The sequence below is a fragment of the Hemitrygon akajei genome, chromosome 7 (assembly GCF_048418815.1).
Source record: "Hemitrygon akajei chromosome 7, sHemAka1.3, whole genome shotgun sequence".
NCBI lineage: Eukaryota > Metazoa > Chordata > Chondrichthyes > Myliobatiformes > Dasyatidae > Hemitrygon > Hemitrygon akajei.
The window spans coordinates 40129917-40151321 of record NC_133130.1 but is presented as its reverse complement, the minus strand read 5'-3'; the positions used below and the strand labels follow the sequence as shown (position 1 = coordinate 40151321).

Below are 21405 nucleotides of genomic sequence, written 5' to 3'. Positions count from 1 at the left end.
CTGATTGTATTTATACATCAGTGCTTAGATCGTTGTGCTCTGTCCATTGCTATCATACTCCATTTCAAGTTCAATTTTAAGTTCCTGGGTGTTAATATCGCTGAAGATCTAACCTGCACACAACATATTGATGCAGCTAATAAGAAGGCAAGACAATGGCTGTATTTCAATTGGAGTTTGAGGAGATTTGGTTTGCCAACTGAAACACTTGAAAACTTTTACAGACACACTCTTACCATCGGGCAAGGGGGTGGGAGTACTTCACAAGATCAAAATATGTTGCAGAAACTTGTAAGATTAGTCAGCTCCATCATTGGTACTAGTCTCCATAGTATCCAAGACATCTTCAAGGAGTGATCCCTTAGGAAGGTGGTCCAACATTACGGACCCCCACCCCCTAGGACATGCCCTCTTCTCATCGTTACCACTGGGAAGGAGGTACAGAAGCCTGAAGCACACACTCAACAATATCAGGAACAGCTTCTTGCCCTCTACCATCTCATTTCTAAATGGACATTGAACCCATGAACACTATCTCACTACTTTTTTACTTGTTTTTCTTGCACTACTTTACAATTTAATGGATATATATTTATTGTAATTCATTTTTTTCTAATCTATTTATCATGTATTTATCTACATTGCTGACATAATGTTAACAAATTTCACAACATATGCTGGCGATACTAAATCTGATTCTGATTATTATAACTCGTATCAACACCTGCACTATCATATCACTTGGTACAACGTCTTTCACATCAGAAGTGTACTTTCACAGCAAAATAGAATTTTCTAAACCAAACAATAACTATTAATACTTATTTCTGAATACTGACTAATTTCCAAGTGTAGACTTCAACTGACCAGGAGACTGGTTGAGCTGTTCCCAAATTATTTTCTATGTAGTCCTTATAAGTAAATAGATGATACTTCCATTGTTTCACCCTAGGTTAGATTGATGGTGAAGAGCAGTTATGCACGATCAAAATCTGTCTGCAGAAAGAGTACAAAGGGACTGGGAGAGCTGGTGCTGGATTCCACAAAGGTTGACTTGCAGATTGAATTAGTAATGAGGAAGATAAATGTAATGTTAGTATTAATTTTGAGAGGAGTAGAATAAAAAAAAGATGTAATATTAGGACTTTATTTAAGACATTGGTTAGACCACACCCAGAGTATTAGGGGCAATTTTTGGCCCCATATCTCAGAAAGATAAGCTAGCATTGGAGGGTCCAAAGGAGTTTATGAGAATAATCCTGGAAACAAATGGGTTAATGCATGAGTAGCATTTGATGGCTCTGAGTCTGTACTCACTGGAACTTAGCAAAATGGGGAGGTGGGCGTAATCACATTGAAACTTATTATATACGGAAAACCCTATATAGAGGGGATGTGAAGAGGATGTTTCCAACAGTGGGAAAATCTTGGACTAGAGGGCACAGCTTCAGAATAATACAAGGACGTCCCTTTAGGACAGATGAAGAGGAATTTCTTTAGCCGGGGGTGGTGAATCTGTGAATTCATTGCCACAGTTGGCTGCAGAGGCAAAGTCACTGAGTACATTTAAAGTGGAAGTTGATAGGTTCTTGATTATTAAGTATGGGATTCAAATGTTATGGGGAGAAGGTAGGAGCATGGGACTGGAAAGGAAATTTAAATCAGCCACAATCGCATAGTGAATCCGACTTTATGCGCCGACTGGCCTATTCTTGCTCTCATGTCTTATGGTTAGAGATATAAAGTTACATTGGTGGAATTTTAAAAAATACACACAAGATCAGAAAGAAGACAGGAGTTCTTGTGTCAACAACAGGAAACACTGGTAACATTTGGTGCCACTGAGCACCTGGCTGAAGCCAGCTGGAACAGATAAAACGGCTGAAAATGCCACACAAAAATTGAGACATAAAATTATAGAATTTCAAAAGTGAAAATTTAAAATGATTTTCCTTTCTCACATAGTGTTTTTGCTTGCTCTCACATATGTCAATTCTGCAAACAAGAATTTGGAGAAATTGGGAAATTTTCTCATAGTTGGCAAACAGGGAAATTGCTCATTGTGAGCAATTCATCTTTGTGTATGAGATTTGAAAGTATAGGTAACATTATCTACACCTTTAAACACTATGGTTTGTGCCAGTCTGCACGGTAGACATTTTAATATTTCCAAAGTAAGTTAACTATAATTTAGTCCAAACTATTCAAGGATAGGATAGATAACTCTGTGTTGTAATTCAAGATCAAATGTCAAGTTACACAATGTTAGGAAATGAAACCTTCCAACTCAAATCCCTTGCTAATGGACAAAAATAAATCTCCCCAGTCGCTCACTTAATTCCATTGTCTTTCCTGTTCCTTACCTATACAACCAACAAGAAACTAGACAACAAAAAAACTACAGGGACTCGACGCTCAGCAGTTACTGTGGCAACTACCATGCGTAATATTAACTTATACTTTGTTAATTGTAGGATTACAATAAAAGCCAGTAATGCTCCCAGGAAAACTCTCTCAGGGTGAAAAAAAAGGATTGATAAAGACTTTAGAAATCGCTTTGAAAGCAGTCTCAATCAGACAATTAACACCATGATAATCACGTGTCATTGAAGTGAAAAGTACAGCATCCACACAAACCATGATTTCATTTCACTTTTAGAATTACATATAAAAGCAAACAGATTGTCAGTGTGATACTTTAATTGAACTTTTGCTAAGTCACCAAATTGACACAATGTTATCTTACATAAAATAGGGTCGTGTCTTCTGAAAAAGCACATTAATTGTTATAAAGAGATGAAAAATCAGGCTAAAAGTTATAGAAGTGCCATATGCAAGTAATTTTTGCCAAACAGAACCAAAAACATGCACATAATAAGACGTGCAAAACATAAAACAGATTTTGGGGGAGGGTTTTAAATTTACACGTTTCCATTCAGCACTGTATAATTGATAGTCACACACACAAAAATTGTGATTGCTCAGCACAGGAAAAGCCAATTCTAGTGTGATCTCCTTGGATTTTTCTGAATATCTTGAAGTATATTACACAGAGCTACTTTCATCTGCTACATTTGATCTTCACAGGCAAATGGGTTTCTTTATCTAATTAGTTTGAGACCCGATAAAATACACTTTCTGCAGATGTCGCTCTCCCCTCAACCAACAATCTTAAAACTTTAAGACAGAACATCCAATTTAGTGTTTTGCATAATGAATCAGAGGCATAATCTGAGCCATCATCCTCCTTTCTAATGCAATAACTCGTTGATAACTAAGCTGAAATTTCACCATAAAGCTTAAAAATATTCCAGAAGCAGCTGTTAAAGGAATCAAACATCTGAGAATAGGGTCAAGCCTGGTGAAGTTTTTAGTATGTATTTTTAGTAGTTAAGTGTTTTGCCTGATGTGCTGCTGAACTGTAGGGATCAGGATGATCCAAAGATCAATGTACACTCTGTATGGCACTAATTGATTTTAGAGAGGATTGTGGGAGAGCTCATATATTGATCTTTGTACCTCTGATTAGCGGAGGGTTAAAAATTAGCCAAAAAAAAAAAATCCTACTTTCAATCACTCTTCAGTAACTTGTTAGAACATTGGCTGTGTATTTCAGGACAGAAGCTGCAGAGGATGAATCCTGAATATGTGATACAGGGAAGTGTTTAGAATCCATGATTGCCCAGTGTGAGACAAGAATTTCATGATTTTTTAATGTTGTATTTTCAGGTCTATGTTTGTACGGGAAACAAAATTGTTCATTTGATTTTGTAGTAAACCAGATGAACTTCTGAAAAATGCTAAGAGGTGAGTTTGGGAAAGCTTTATTAATACTGTCAGGCTCAGCATCACGTGGCGGTCATCAAATAAGTAAACCAAAGATTTATGTCTTCTTCACTTGGACAACAGGAGAATAAGAAGAGCAAGAAGAAAAAAAAAACAAAAAAGAAAACAAAGAATAAATACAGAAATTCTGCAGATCTAAAGCATAACAAACAAAATGCCAGAGGAACTCAGCAGGGTAGGCAGCATCTACGGAAATGGATAAACAGTTGACGTTTCAAGCAGAGACCTGTCTTCAGGACCTGGAAAAGAAGGGGAGAGATGCCAGAATAAAAAGGTGGCGGGAAGAGGAAGGAAGCTAGCTGATAGGTGCAACTAGATGGGTAGGAATGGTAAAGGGCTGGAGAGGAAGGAATCTGACAGGAGAGGAGAGTGGACCGTAGGAGAAAGGGTAGGGGTGGATGGGGCCCTGGGGGAGGGGGTGATAGGTAGGTGAGAAGAATGAAGTGGCAAGAAGAGAATATATATATAAACATAGAAAAGTGAAAGAAGGACATTGACCAGGGTGTAAAGCTCTAAATATATTGGAATGTTTATCAAAATAAAATGAATGGACAATGCAAGTTAACTTTAGAATCAATATTATAGATTACTTTTATATAAATGTAAATGGAGGTTTCCATTTTCTATTGAGATGCTAGTTCAATCATACATTCTTTAACAGCAAATCTTATTTCTACACATTTATCACCTCTTCTTGAGAATTACTTCAAATTACCTCCTGGACTAATTAATTGACATGCCCCATTAAGAGACTATAACCTTATGTTAGGAGACCAACAGTGGATTCCTGTGATAATATTTTTTTAATATATGTTTTAAAATGTCTCCAAAGACGATATGATGAATTCTTTATCCCCCCCAACCACCTTGAGACAGATCTTGCTTTCTAAGTACAATTTCTACCTCATACAAAATACCACTTGTGAGACACAGCTTGTATGGTGGTCCTGATGATACAGTATCTACTGGATATGGAAGGGGACAGTATCTATAACCTAGCCCACTAAGACCTATACTATCACACAAGAAAACAAAATTACACTTACACTTTGAGGTTATCTTCTGCTTAATTATCAAACTTTACTAAGAGAAACATCTGATACACCAACTCTGCAATGGAGACCCTCATTTGGAAAGTTTGACAGGGTTCTTGCCTGAGTTGGGTAGATGTTTCGCACTTGCCTAGTGACTGTCTGAATCTACATGCTAATGTAACGTGCTTTGGATAGGAAGTTTGAACACTTCAGTTTTAATCACAACATAGTTATATATTTCTGTTTACTTGAAAATTATCCCAAGATATCTTTTCTATAGCTGCATATTTCACTGAAATTGCTCTGAAATCTATGAACTAAATGCCATTTTAGCTTCTGTTTCCTTCTGTTGTATCTACATCAATCTCTTTCTTCTCTTGGGTGTCGCTCTCCCTCAGGTGCTTATTATACCTCAGTTTTGACATGGAATAAAGACTGAGTATTATAATGAAGACCAGTGGCTGAAATAAATTAGTAAATTATTGAGGTTTGCAGTTACTGTTCACAGGTGAATAAGCCCCTGTGAATAAATCTCAAGTACAAAGTATGCTTTATGCAGCTGAACAAAATGTGAAAGCTTGGAGCACCAGCTGGTAGGAAGATGGATAGTGTTTGTGACAGTTGATAGGTTTTGAAAGACACACTTCATTGCTGTGTAAAGGCACACAAGAAAAAAAATCTCAATGATATAAATAAGCCAGTACAAACATATACACACCACAAAACATTCTGTCCTTTCCCACAAGTTGTGTAATTTATCCCAAGCACTGATGTCCTATCTGTGGCATTATGAACTGTGTTTCAACTCCCACTGGAAAATACTCGAAGTTAATAAATTCAGTTTTAATTACAGTTAACTCAAAGCAGTCTCCATGGGGGAAGGGTGAAGGGCAATAAGAGGGTGTTGGGAACCCACCGCTTTCAGAATGCTGACTGCTTCCTTACTGAGCCAGACTGGGTATAGCACATCATCATGCAAGATGGATTCAAAAAGGTCATCTTCATTGTCGGCCTCGAAAGGTGGTTGTCCTGCCATCATCTCGTACATTAGGACCCCCAAAGCCCACCAGTCCACTGATGGGCCATACTCTAGTTCCTGTAGGATCTGTTCAGAAAGGCAAATAGATGTCAACTGAATGTTCTGCAATGAGTTGAAGCAACTTGTTACTTCTTTTACACAATTACTTTGAGAATGTTTATTTTCAAATACTTGCTTCATTCATAACTTTTATATTTAAAGCCTTCAATATATCCGATGATGTTTTTACAGATAGACATGAATAGAATGTTTATGTCCTTTATAGATTCAATCAAAATTTCACCTGTCTTCAAAAGGAACTAATATGGACATTTCTAAATCATGATTGTTAAATCAATCAGGCAGAGATGCCAAACAGGTAGCAGTAAATCAGTTGCCATTAGCCCATTGCCAAACTCAATGGGTAGATAATTGGGGGTATGGAGTTGTGGATGGAGGTTAGATGGATGGGTAGGAGAGGATGATGTACATTGGGAGGCCAACATTCCCCAAACCACTTTCCATTTCTGCTGAACCTGAATTTTACCTCTACTGTATTAAGAAATGTTATGCATATATTGCAAATGCCTTATTTCCTTTACTTCCTTCAAAAACATTTATACTGAAATGGTTTGAACTTAATGCATTGATAGTTATTTACCATGTGCATTTAAGTTTCTCTATTTATTCTCTCTTTTAACCGATTAATATACTTGTGCTTAAGGATTGTTTTGAAACCTTGGGAAGCCCTTTAAGTGGCCACCTCCAACACAGTCTAGGTGCCAATTCAGATAATGCCAGGACACACAAAGAGCAATGAAATATTCAGATAAATGATATCCAGACAGTTCAACAAACAACAGTACGCTGGTATTGAATAATACCATAAAAATTCCCACATTCTTCTGAAATGCCAGATGAGAAGACAGTTAAAAATTTCTCCCTTCAGACAGATCCTTCAAGACTCCCTCAGTACTGCACTAAAGTATCAGTCTGGATTACACATCCAAGTCTTAGGACAGTCAGACAGACAGACAGTGAGTGAGTGAGTGAGTGAGTGAGTGAGTGAGTGAGTGAGTGAGTGAGTGAGTGAGTGAGTGAGTGAGTGAGTGAGTGAGTGAGTGAGTGAGTGAGTGAGTGAGTGAGTGTGTGAGTGTGTGTGTGTGTGTGTGTGTGTGTATATAGCATTATACTGCTGCCATAAAGACAAATTTCATGAGTTAAGTTGGTGATATTAAATTGCTTCTGATTCAGTTAACTTCAGTGACTCACCCACACCCATAAATGACCCCACTTTTAGCCATTAAAAAATACCCAATAGTCAGCTTAACAAAACCAACTTAATTTTTTCAATTATAGTTTAATGTTGCTCATAACCGTTCAGTACGACGAAGTAATGGGATGAACATTTGATGCTGATGTCATATTCTGACCTCAGTCTTTCTAAAGGATGCTAAAAAAAAGGAACACAAATCAACATACACACAATGTGGTTTAAAGTTTAATATTTAGAACTGATCGTTGACACTCAATTCGTGAATGGAGTTGGGGAATTAAATAAATAATAAACATTTATTCAAAAAGTGCATATGGTGACAATGTAAATTTTCTGGGCAATTTTATATTCAGTTCTTGGGAGATCAGGGGGCATCTGTGGAGAGAGAAGCATTATCAACATTTCAAGTTAATGATCCAGCATCAGCCTCAATGAAAGATCAGTGATCTTAATCATTGACTCTTACTTCACTTATGGAGACTGACTGATCCGCCGAATATTTTTACTTCCGTTAATGCCCCTCCTCCCCTTCTTACCCCATCCCTGACATATTTAGTTGTTTGCCTGTTCTCCATCTCCCTCTGGAGCTCCCCCCCCCCTTTCTTTCTCCTGAGGCCTCCCGTCCCATGATCCTTTCCCTTCTCCAGCTCTGTATCACTTTCGCCAATCACCTTTCCAGCTCTTAGCTTCATCCCACCCCCTCCGGTCTTCTCCTATCATTTTGCATTTCCCCCTCCCCCCACTACTTTCAAATCTCTTACTATCTTTCCTTTCGGTTAGTCCTGACGAAGGGTCTCGGCCCGAAACGTCGACAGCGCTTCTCCCTATAGATGCTGCCTGGCCTGCTGTGTTCCACCAGCATTTTGTGTGTGTTGTTGTCTGCCGAATATTTCCTGCTTTTTCTATTTTATTTTTAGTTCTGCCATTTTTAAAAACTGAATTGTTGGGAGAAGATGCTTCTCCTAAACTAAAGATAAGAGGCAAGAGTTAGGCCATCCAGTCCGTGGTGCCTGCTCTGCCATTCAATGTGATTGTGTCCATTCTGACAAACTAATTTGAAGTGGTGTGACAGCCTCTTGGAACAAATGTCTAGGTAACCTTTTCCCATCATGATGAATCTTAGTGTCTGAGTTTCAGTTCTGTATCAACTCTGAGCTGAATTTCCCTGCATTTCCAAGACACTGCACATGTAATCTCCAGCAGTCTTAATGCTTTCCTTCCGCTCTCACTTGCAACCTTTCTGCCACATCTGCCTTAATTCAATTTAACAATTTATCAATGAGCTATCACGCCAGAGCATGGTATCTTGTTGCAAGTTACTCTCTGCAAGATCCACTCATTATTTCTATGATAAGTGTTACGTACCTCAGTACACAGTTGTATTGGATTGATCACTATGAACAGTAGACAGGCAAGATTTTCATAGTAATAAACCAATTTACACTTTAAGCTTGTTTGGTTTCTTATCTGATTTCCAGAGAACAGTTTTAGCTGAATGTATGTACAGTAGTTAATTACAACATAGGCTGTATCTCTGCATTAAGTTACAATCTCACCAGTAACATTATCACAGACTCACCACCAGATTAATTTACGGCCCCAGCATAGACAAGGTTTTTTTTTAATGTTGTGGTGTTTGTTTAATTGTAAAGCTGCTCTTTTATGTAAAAGAACTGCAAGAACTGAAGGGTGGACAAGGAAAGAAAATCCAATGCAAATTACAAATATTATTTCAAGCAACACACACAAAATGCTGGAGGAACTCAGCAGGCCAGGCAGCATCTATGGAAAAGAGTAGAGTTGATGTTTCGAGCTGAGACCCTTTATCAGGACTGGAGTAAAGAAGATGAGGAGTAGGAGTAAGAAGGTGGGGGATGGGGAGGAAGAAACACAAGGTGATAGGTGAAACTGGGAGGGGGAAGGGTGAAGTTAAGAGCTGGGAAGTTGGTTGGTGAAAAAGATACCAATCCTTTTCTGGAAGCCTGGAGAAGGGGGAATCTGATACGAGAGGACAGGAGGCCATGGAAGAAAGGAAAGGAGAGGAGCACCAGAGGGAGGCGATGGCAGGTAAGGAGATAAGGAGAGAGTGGGAAAAGAGAATGGGGAATGGCGAGGGGGATGGCATGACCTGAAGTTTGAGAAATCGATGTTCATGCCATCAGGTTGCGGGCTACCCAGACGAAATATAGGTGTTGTTCCTCCAACCTGACTGTGACCTCATCATGACAGTACAGGAGGTCATGAATAGACAGATCAGAATGGGAATGGGAAGTGAAATTAAAATGGGTGGTCACTGAGAGGTCCTGTTTTTCTGGCAGACGGAGTACAGGTGCTTGTTGAAGTGGTCTCCCAATCTACTTTGGGTCTCACCGATATACAGGAGACCACACCGGGAGAAGTGGATAGAGCAAATAACTCCAACAGACTTACAGATGAAGTGTCACCTCACTTGGAAGGACTGTTTGGGGCCCCTAATGGTAGTCAGGGGGAAGGTGTAGCACTTGTTCCGCTTGCAAGGATAAGTGGCAGGAGGGAGAGCAGTGGGGAGGGATGAATGGACAAGGGAGTTGCAAGGGGAGCAATCCCTGCAGAAAGCAGAAAGTGGGGGGGGGGGGGTAGGGAAAGATCTACTTGGTGGTGGGATGGCATAAACATTGATTCCTCAAACTTCTGGAAATGTTCCACCCCCTTCACCCTTCCCTCTCACACCCTATCTCCTTACCTGCCCATCACCTCCCTTGGGTGTTCCTCCCCCTTTTCTTTCTTCAATAACCTTCTGTCCTCTCCTATCAGATTCCCCCTTCTCCAGCCCTGTATCTCTTTCATCAATCAACTTCCCAGCTCTTTACGTCACCCCTCCCCCCAGCCCCACCGGTTTCACCTATCACCTTCTGTTTCTTCCTCCTCTTCCCCCACCTTCTAACTCTGACTCTTCATCTTTTTTTCTCCGTCCTGCTGAAGCGACTCGGCCTGAAACGTCGACTGTACAGTCAGCCCTTCTTATCCGTGGGGGATTGGTTCCGGGACCCCTCATGGATACAAAAATTCGTGGATGCTCAAGTCCGTTATTCAACCTGTCTCAATGCGATGGAACTTAAGACCCAGCGGAACCCCAGACCTTATTTAACCTGTCTCAGTGCGGTGGACATTAGGGCCCAGCGGCAGAAATCTGAATCCGCAGTGTTTCTGTTTACGAAAATAATCACGAATATGATTGAAAATAAAGTGGAAATAATAAAGCGATCGGAAAGAGATGAAATGCCATCAGTCATTGGAAAAGCGTTAGGCTATGTCGGTCAACGATTGGAACAATTTTAAAGGATAAAGTGAGAAAGGCTCTGCCCCAATGAAAGCTACAATTATTACTAAGCAACGCAGTGGTTTAAACCCTCCTGATGAAGGGTTTCGGCCCGCAACGTCATTATTACCTCCTCCCATAGATGCTGTCTGGCCTGCTGAGTTCTGCCAGCATTTCGTGTTTTTAATTTTTTTAATTTATTTTATTTATTTCCAGCATCTGCAGGTTCACTCGTGTTGCAGTGGTTTAATTATAGGGTTTTGGTGTTTTGGGTTTTTGATCCTCCACATCAACCCGGCACGGTGGAAAGCACACTCAAAAGTGGTCTGTCACTGGGTCGAACTCGGGATCTTTCCAAGCCCGGCGCTGAAACATACGTTCTAAAGTGTTTTATATGCATAGAAAGGTAAAATATATACTATATACCAAGATAAACATTTGACTGACGCTAAATAATGCCGGATGTACCTGTTCTGACTTACTTAGTAAGAGAACTTCCAATTTATTTCAATCCCAATCCACAATAACGCACGCACATCCTCCCGTATAGTTTAAATCATCTCTAGATTACTTATAATACCTAATAAAATGTAAATGCTATGTAAAATGGTTGTTATATTGCATTGTTTAGGGAATAATGACAAGAAAAAAAAGTCTGCAAATGCTCGAACAACAAGTGCTAGAAGAGCACTACCGGGTTTTTGTGATTCGCGGTTGGTTGAATTCGCGTATACAGAATTCACAGATAATGAGGGCCGACTGTACTCTTTTCCATTGACGCTGCCTGGCCTGCTGAGTTCATCCACCATTTTGTGTGTGTTGCCTTGATTTCCAGCATCTGCAGATTTTGCCTTGTTTGCGATTCAACAAATATTATTTGGAAGCTTATTGAGAATAAAAGCTGGTGAACAGAGGTTGTATAAAAACTTCTTCATGATCAACTTGTTGTTGAGAACTGCTTAATATTCATTGAAGAGAGGCATTGTTTTTGCAAATGAGCCTTCTTGTAGCTTTTATGCTACCTCAGGGAGAACCTTTTTCTAAGACTCAGGCTCAGGAACTGAGTTTCATTTTCTGCTGATGTACCAGTGTTAACACTCAATCTAACACACTGCAAAAAAAAATCAGAGTTGAGCAAAACTCTGTTAAGAGCAATGCTATGTTATGTAGGGTGCCTACTGGGATCAGTACAAGAGTTTACAGATTGCCACTGCCTCAATGAATGCCAAGAGGCAAGACTGAGTTTAAAGAACTTTCCTCATGGTAACCATTGAACTGCTGCAGAAAACACTGCCATGGATGTGAAGGAGATTGTGGGGTGAGGCAGCACTTTCTCTTGTGACTGGGCATCTCCATGCAATAGTCCAACTGGACTGACTCTGGTATTTGGACTGGTCCCTGTAATTGGAATAACCCCAAACCACACCATGGTGCAGGCTTTGACTTAAGGGTAAATGATGTCACAGTGGGGCTGAATGGTCTGCTCCTGTTCCTATTTCACTGGCCTTATCAACAAGAGATAAACACACCATGCAGCTCAGAAGCAATTTTAATCAAAAGTCTGCAAAACAGTGAACATAGAACATGGAAGAACATAGAAATCTACAGCACATTACAGGCTCTTCGGCCCACAATGTTGTGTTGACCATGTAACCCACTCTAGAAACTGCCTACAATTTCCCTAGTGCGTAGCCCTCTACTTTTCTAAGCTCCATGTACCTATCTAAGAGGCTCTTAAAAGACCCTATTGTATCCGCTTCCAGCACCACTGCCAGCAGTGCATTCCACACACCCACCACTCTCTGCGTGAAAAACTTACCCCTGACATCCCCTTGGTACCTATTTACAAGCACCTTAAATCTTTGCCCCCTCGTGTTAGCCACTTCAGCCCTGGGAAAAAGCCTCTGGCTATCCACACGATCAATGCATCTCATCATCTTATACATTTCTATCAGGTCACCTCTCAATCATGAATGAAACATAATTGATGTTTCAGCCTAAATGCTGAGCACTAAACATTCAGGTTGCCAAACACTGCAAATAAGACATCAATATCAGATTACAGGCTCTTTAACTTTAATATAGCTGGAACAAAACTTCCTGACTTTCATAAGGAAGGTATGCTTTATGCCATTTTTACCACCCTAACACTTCTGTGTTTCTACTTCAAAGGAGCTTTGGACTTGCATTGCAAGATCCCTTTGTGCATCAATGCTCATAAGGATTCTGCCACTTACGGTATGTAAGTCCTCTTGCATTTGACCTCCCAAAGTGCAACAGCTCACACTCGTCTAGATTAAACTTCAACGGGTATTTCTCTGCCCACATTTCCAGCCTCATGTTGTTCTGCCGTATCAGTTGAAAGTCTTTCTCACCATCCACAACTAATTTTCATGTCATCCACAATATCAATATTGTGAATGTTAATCCTTTGAAATTTTAATTGTTTCTTCCTTTAGACATCTAATATGTGCTACAGTAAGACTGAAATTGTAACTTTTGTACATTTAAATGTAAAAACAAACTGTAATCCATATTGACTAAATGTTGAATACAGGGTATTAATATTTTTTGGAACATTGAGCGAAATCAAACATACCTCTGGGGCGATATAATCAGGTGTGCCACAGAAAGTTGTAGTTGTGATGCCATTCAGAATACCTTCCTTGCACATTCCAAAGTCAGCTAGCTTGCAGTGCCCCTCAGCGTCCAGTAAGATATTGTCCAGTTTCAGATCTCTGCAAGGTAATCAACAAACATCCTAACTATTAGCTGCAACAGGTATGCCATTTCACTTGAACAGATCTCATTGGATATCAAGTCCACTGATGAGAAAATGTCTTACATTTTATGGCCTTTGATTTAAAAAGGCTATACACTAAAGTCCTATTTCAGGCACAATGCAGTATGAAGGGAATATCTGGAGTGCCATTGTTTTGGATGTGAAGTTTAACTGCCCAATATGCTCTCTGAGATGCACATAAAAGGCCCCTTAGTACAATTTTGAAGAACATCTGAAGAAATTTTGACTTACCCTCAATTCACATCACAGAATAATGGATAACTTTGCCAAATAAGAATGGGAACAGATGGGAATAGGTCAATTGGTTTCCAGAACTTGCTCTGCCATTCAATAAGATTGAGGCTGGTCCATCCTTGGCTTGAACACTACTGTCCTACATTCTTGTTATACCCCATGATACTTGTGAAGTTCAAATGTCTACTTATCTCTAACTTGAATATATTCGATGGCTCCATCTCTAAGGCTCGCTGGGTACAGATTCCAAGAATCATGACTTTCCAAGGGAAGAGAAATTCTCCACATCTCTTTTTTATATAAGTGAGCAACACACAAAAATGCTGGTGGAACACAGCAGGCCAGGCAGCATCTATAGGGAGAAGCGCTGTTGACGTATTGGGCTGAGACCCTTCGTCAGGACTCGGCCCGAAACGTCGACAGCGCTTCTCCCTATAGATGCTGCCTGGCCTGCTGTGTTCCACCAGCATTTTGTGTGTGTTGCTTCAATTTCCAGCATCTGCAGATTTCCTTGTGTTTGCCTTTATATAAGTGACCCTTCTTTCTTAAGCTGTGGCCCTTAGTTCTTAGATAAGTTCATTTGGGGAAGTATCTTCTCAACATCACACTTCTCCATAACATCACATTTAGGTTTTTTAAACTTTAGTCTGGATAGGCTCAATCTGTGCAACCTTCTTTTCTACATCAACTTCTTCATTCTAAAAGTCAACCCAGTAAGTTCCCCTGCTTTGCTTCCAATGCAAGTGTATTCTGCCTTATGGAGACCAAAACAAAATGTAGTACTCCAAGTCTGGTCTCACCAATGCCCTTAAAGTTGCAACAAAGATTCCCCTTGCAATAAAGTTCAACATATTTCATGAGCCTTCTTAATACTTTATTGTATTTGCATGCCAGTCTTTGTGCTTAATGCACCAGGTCCCCCAGATACTTATGGATCAAAGCATATATAATCTCATTGCATCTAAATACAGCTACCATCAAGTTGCAGAGGGTGGTGGGGTATGGGTGTTGCATTCCTAGAAAACAGATCATATCATGATTTTCCATCATGTGAAATTATGACATCTGAGTGGGTTTTAAGAAATGTGATTTGAAATAAATTAATTTTGTGAATTTATTTGCTTCTCTTCAAATAAAGTTTGTGAGTGCAAATTTTATTCTGTATCTCAAATCTTTGGATAGTGTTTTGTGAGTTCTGTAAGGGTGAATTATTGTTACCCGAATGGCTGCAATGCAGGGGTCGCCTGCAATAGTTTGCTTAACATTCCTTCCTCAGAAATGCTGACCTCACATTGTCCTATATTATACTCAATCTGTCCACTCCTTGCCCATTACTTCAACTACCTATGTCTCTTTGCAAGCACTTTGTGTTCTCCTTGCCAACTTACCTGTCTTTGCATCATCAGGAAACTTGGCTACTGACTCACCTTCCTTCAGCAAAGCTAATAATATAGACTGTGAATAACTGAGAACCCTGTTCTGACCCCTGTGATACATCATTAATTAGTAATTGTCAATCCAAACTGAGGCAGTTATCTCAACTTCCCTAATTCTGTCACTTAGTTCATCCCCTAGCCATACTAATTGCCCCAATCTTGTGTGCTCGTCATTTTCAGTAAACTTTTACGTGGCATTACACTGCAAGCCTTTTGCAAATTCACACAGATCTCAGCTGGTTCCTTTTTGCAACTTATTTGAGTCGAACTATAGCAAGGTTTTTTCCCCCTCAAATCATGGACTTCATCAGAGTCCCAGAACAGCCATTAGTTGATTCAAGGTTTACATTCAGGTTATCAAACAAAGTCAGACAAAATCATTAATGACAGTGCATCTCATTCCTGATGAACAGAAGGGGATTGGAATGTCAGCACCACCCTGACACCCTCCAATGCAACTGAAATCACAGTCACCATTGCAGACGTAAAGTCTGTCTTCTGGAGAGTGTCCCCATGGAAAGCAACTGGCCTGGATGCTGTCCCTGACTGTGTCCTTAGATCCTTTGCAGATCAGCAGGTGGGGGTAACTGCAAACATGCTTAACTTCTCCCTGCTTTAATCTGAGGTTCCCAGCTGATTTTCCCTTACAAATAGTAACTGTGTATTAAAAATAACAAATATATTCAATGAGATTCTCTGAAAGATGTTAGATAACTCTATGGTTTCTTTAAAAAATATTTATAAGTATGAAAACACAGATCTAAAAGTATCATTTTTAAAGAAAAGGAAACATGCTTGCCTTGTTTATTTTCTGTAGTAATAAGTTATGTGCCTGTATACTATTGGTGTCATTGGGTAATGTGCTGATGGACTCTGATGACATTGTACAGCAGGGATACCTAATTATATTTAGCAAGGATCTGCTTCTTCACTCACTGATGTTTCTGAAGTCCAGACCCTGTGTCATGACTAGTAGGACTCTAATAATTTCATAAACTTGATTAACTTGTCCTGTAAGTATATATCCATCCACTCTGAAAGAAAGACATGAGCCTCATTTCAAATTGTGAAGTGACTGCTTTCATCTTTGGCTGTACAGATCAAGATGATATTATGATTGATACCCAATGGCAAAGTAAAGGTGCAGCCTTAATCTGCCTCCACTATCCATCCACAGTGAACTGTCTGACTGCACCATGTCCTGAAAAGACATCTAACTGCTCTGCTGTTTAGATAAGTTTCTACATGGAATTTTAGAAGGAAGTTTCCATGTCTCTTCCCCTCTCCATGTCACTGATGTAGTCCAAGGAAGGGCAAGTGCCGATACAGCTTGACACCAGTGTCGTTACAGAGGTTGCCAGAGTGAAGTTGTAAACAACATCAAGCTGCCTTAGGGACCCCGGCTCCAGATTTCTTCCTTGGGGTTTCTCCCAAAGCCTTTCCCATGGGTGGGTATGGCTGGAAGGCAGGGGAGGTTTAAAATCAGAGCTTTCCTTCTCCTGGGTGTCCAGGGCTGACAAGCCCCACCTGCCCAAAGTAACCGGTTTATGAGGTGCCAGTGGTCCACCTTTGCCCCTTCTCTTGTCAGTAGAAGCAGTTCCACCAGGCCTAGTAGCTAAGCCACATGTGAAGGCCAAGTGTTGGACTTGGTTGTCAGAGGCTGTTAGAGCCGCACGCCAGTTGGAGTACTTTATAGGTACTGGGAGCTCATCCCCAATACCACCCTGGCTATGACAACCTTAGGTTATTGCATAACATAGATTATCATTTTTAAAATGTTTGTTCCATTATCTATGAAAGGAGAAAATAAAGTTATCCACTTTCTTTATGGCAAATAGCTTGGTAATTCAATGAGAACAGCCTCCAGAAAGGGAGACGAAAGTTCACTCAGTTCACTCTCCACCTTCTCAAGCTGAAATGTCCCGAGATGACTGAGTAACATTCAGCTTTCACTCCAAAAGATCCCAAATTAATTACCAGTGCAGATTGCACCTGCAATCCCCCCAGTTGCATTTAAGAGTGCACATCAATGCCTGCAGGGAGATGGCTTCTACAAAATCCCTGGCAATTAGAATGATGGAAGAGATATGCACTAGCTGCGATGAAAAACAATTATTTGCACTACTTAAAAACACAAAATTAGGACGAGGGCTATTATTTATGAGACAGCAAAAGAAGTTGTTCATATTGCTGTTGATGTCAGATTTAAACACAATATAAATGTGCTTAATGTATTCAGATGTAAGTCTGGTTCTGCAACGTAGTGGCTGTACTCATGGCATGGCCCGTACACGTCACAAGAGGATACAGACATCTGGAACGAGTGTTATTGATGTACACCCTGATATCATACTTTTACTATTAGAGGTACAGCTGGACGGCTGTTACTTAAATCGTCTTCAATAGTTGTAATCAGACCATTATGGGACCTCATTTTGTATCCTAAAGAGGCCCATTGCTTGAACTAGGTGTGTATTCAAATTATGCAGTAGTAGGTGGTCTCTTTTAGAATGGGATTGGCAATATAAGCAATACAGTGCCAAGTTTATCCCCAACTGAATTTGGAGCATTGACTTTCATTATTTCCTCTACTTACTAGGCTCAAAGAGGAAAAATGCCTGAGGTACTGAGAGTTATTGTGCATTGTATCCAACAAAAATACAGCATTTAAGGTTAGGAGACGACAATGGAGAAGACTAATACATAAGTGCTGTACTGCACTGCTCTTCAGAGAGATTAACTTGTATCCAGACTTATATTTAACTGAGGCAAATTGATTAACTTGTATTAATTCCTTCAGAAACGTCTCATCATGATGTGCCATTGGATACAAGCAGAATCAGGTTTATTAACCCTGGCTTATATGACGTGAAATTTGTTGTTTCGCAGCAGCAGTACAGTGCAAAGACATAAAATTACTATAAAATATGTAATTAATAAACAGTGCAAAAATAATGTGGTAGTGTTCATAGATTTGAGAACCAGTCAGAATCTGATGGTGGGGACAAAAGTTTTCCAAAATCACTGAGTGTGGGTCTGCCGCCAGACTTGGCGATGATCCATCAACCCGTGAACAGTAAGCACCTCATTAATCCTTCATTTTGCACTTTCAAAGCTTTTATTTCTTTGGACTGTACTGCTGCCACAAAACAGAGGTCATGTCATTTAAATCAGTGATAATAAATTTGATTCTGATTTTAAACTTGATGCATGTTTTAGAAATTCACAGGTCAATTATGACATCTTAGAAAGATATATTTTCCCACTCACCAATAGCAATAGTTCTGATCTTTCATTAATTATTATTAAAATACAAATCATACATCAACTTCCACTGCTAATATATACACTGTCAAACATTTGCTTGAGATACTTTGATCCTTCATAAACTACAGTACAATGGTAGTTTGTCAAAAGCCTTGCTCCTGAAATATAGATCTGTCCATCCCAGTCAATGTAATTACAATCTGACATCTCAATAACTATCAAAGCAAACTGCTACCTCATTCATAAGGCAAATTTTACATTCCTTTTTCCAATTGAAATTATACAAGTGAAATCTGTCCCACTACATTAATATTGGTTCATCTGGTTTGAACATATAGTGGCTAGAACATGAGATAAAAAAAGATTGAATCTATCAAACACAAAGTACACTGCAGATGCTGTGCTCAAATCAACACGCACAAACAAGCTGCAGGAACTCAGCAGGTTGGGCAGCATCTGTGGAAACGAGCAGTCAGCGTTTCAGGCCGAGACCCTCTGACGAAGGGTCTCAGCCCGAAACGTTGACTGCTCATTTCCACGGATGCTGCCCAACCTGCTGAGTTCCTCCAGCTTGTTTGAATCGATCAATGTTGCATCAGTTGGTATCAAAGAATTAATTCTTCAACTGACTTTTAACCATCAATGAAATCCACTACCATACTTACTGTATAAATATCCAATTCAATCTATTGAGGAGACTAAGCAGTTTCTGTTTTCATTTGCCTTTTGTCAGAGAAAATGAAGAACAGGTAGCGTCTAGAATTCAGGGCAGTACAAATTTGCCGTCTTACATTAGACAAAGCTACCAGAACAGAACTTAAAGCAATATTTCTTCTGTTATAGCTAAGGGAATGCCAGCTATTAGAATAGAGGTTGTCAAGTTCAGCTGAGATCACACGAGTAGAATCACAGTTATTAGTGTCAGACTTAACTCTTAAGAATATATAAAACTCGCCGATTAGTAATCAATAATGCTCTGAAGTACTTTGGATGTGTCTACCTCTAGCAAGGTATAAATGAATTTGTTACAGCAAAAGGGTGTGATTCCCTCTTTTGTCATAAACTACTTCTGTGGCTTTGTGCCAAACCTTACATTTGATTCTGTCTCTCCCCCAGAAGAGATTCTCATTGAAACATTTCGAATGTTGAAAAGCATTAAAAGAGTGGATGTGGAAAGGAGGTGGGGCAGTCTAGGATGAGAGGGCAGAGCATCCGAATAGAGGGACATCTATTTCGAATGGAGATGATGAGAAAGTTCTTTTGCCAGAGGGTATTGTTCTCATAGATGGTGGCAGAAGCCAAGTCATTGGGTGTATTTAAGGCTGAGTTTGACAGGCTCCTGATTAGTCAAAGCATGAAAGGTTTGGGAGAGAAGGCAGAAAAATATGGTTGAGAGGGAAATGGTGGAGACAAAATGGCAGAGAAGACTCAATGGGCTGAAAGAGGAAAGAAAATTCTGAAAATGAACTAAATATGGAAATCATTTTTAAAAACTGTAACTATTCAATTCACTGCCCATTTATAAACCTTTCCAGCTAAAATAATACTCAATTTTCTTAAATAATGAGCTATCTTGGCAATTGACTCTTGGTGTTGGTGCAGTCTGAAATTGAGAGTTAAATGAGAAGGCTCAGGAGAATGGGATGAATAGGAATGTACACAAATGAGCTGGCACAGACATGAATGCATGTATTGCCTTCTTATACATGCTGCACTGAAGGTGAAAGTCTTTCACGTGTTGAAGAGGGACTGTACAGGGGACTTTTACCAGTTTTGCACAAGATGCTCAGGCTCCACATCTTACCACACACATATGCCAAAGTGTGATCAAATAGTTTAATGTGCAAATATACACAGTAGAGTCTGATTGTGCTTTGAAGACTATTTGGAGAGCAGGGGGCAGGGGGAGATGGCTGATGGTGGAGGTGAGATACCAGGAATTTTGAAGAAGCCATCTCCCTACAAGCCCCAAGAGGACTTGGGTGTGAGTCTGAAATAAAACTTAGGGGGAACTGCAAGTACAGTCTCTGCTGGTAATTAATTTAAGATCTATTGGAGTGAAAAATTAATGTTACTCTATCATCTCGGAACATTTCAGCTGACCTGCTGTATTTTCAGCCCTTTCTGCTTTGCACTCCATACATTCACTATTCAAACAGAGGTCACCAATGGTGCTTCGGAGAGCAAACTTGCTGATTTTCTCTGGAGGAGAGTATTATTGCTTGCAGTGCCACTGTCAATCACTAAGACTGGCTCACACTACAGAGCACTGAGATTGAAACCAGAATGTATCTGGTCTCTTCATCTTAGTAATGGATTATACATATTATCCACTCTTCATATAAGAGAGGGAAATTTATCAACAACACGACTAAAGAAATTAAGAGCTGAGCTCTTCTCAAAAATCAATTAACTTGATGTAGAAGAAGTAAGAAATATTTTAAATATTACAGAGTAAGTGTAAGAAATCTCAAACTATCAAACAAGGAAAAGCACGCTCTGCTGATCAGGAAAGGTAAAGAGAGGTGTGAAGAGGCTCATTAGAAGCTATAACAACAGCATGGACCAATTATTTTATTCACTCTGTGTAATTACGAAGCTGGTAACCGAACCTGAATCATTACCGGATTATTAGAAACATAGAACACTACAGCACAATACAGGCCCTTCAGCCTACAATGCTGTGTTGAACAAGTACTTACCTTAGAAATTACCTACGGTTACCCATAGCCCTTTATTTTTCTAAGCTCCATGTACCTATCCAGGAGTTTCTTAAAAGACCCTATCGTATCCGCCTCCACCACCATCGCCGGCAGCCCATTCCACGCACTCACCACTCTCTGCGTAAAAAAAAACTTCCCCTGATATCTCCTCTGTATCTATTTCTAAGCACCTTAAAACTGTGCCCTCTCGTGTTAGCTATTTCAGCTGGGAAAAAGCCTTTGACTATCCACACAATCAATGCCTCTCATCATCTTATACACCTCTATCACGTCACCACTCATCCTCCATCGCTCCAAAGAGAAAAGGCCAATTTCACTGAACCTATTCTCATAAGGCATGCTCCCCAATCCAGGCACCATCCTTGTAAATCTTCTCCGCACCCTTTCTATAGTTTCCACATCCTTCCTGTGTGAGGTGACTAGGACTGAGCACAGTTCTCCAAGTGGGATCTGACTAGGATTCTATATAG

The 21405-nt window shown here is 39.9% G+C and overlaps 1 protein-coding gene across 2 annotated transcripts in view; it reads right to left on the bottom strand.

The window, feature by feature from the left end:
* Positions 1-21405, bottom strand: part of prkcea (protein kinase C, epsilon a) — a 602180-nt gene that overhangs the window by 21551 nt on the left and 559224 nt on the right. For both annotated transcript variants that reach the window (XM_073050688.1, XM_073050689.1), the window contains 2 exons: positions 13072-13210; positions 5797-5985 (listed from right to left, as the gene is read on the bottom strand). In XM_073050688.1, coding sequence (XP_072906789.1) covers positions 5797-5985; positions 13072-13210 — 328 coding nt within the window. The remainder of the gene's footprint in view (positions 1-5796; positions 5986-13071; positions 13211-21405) is intronic.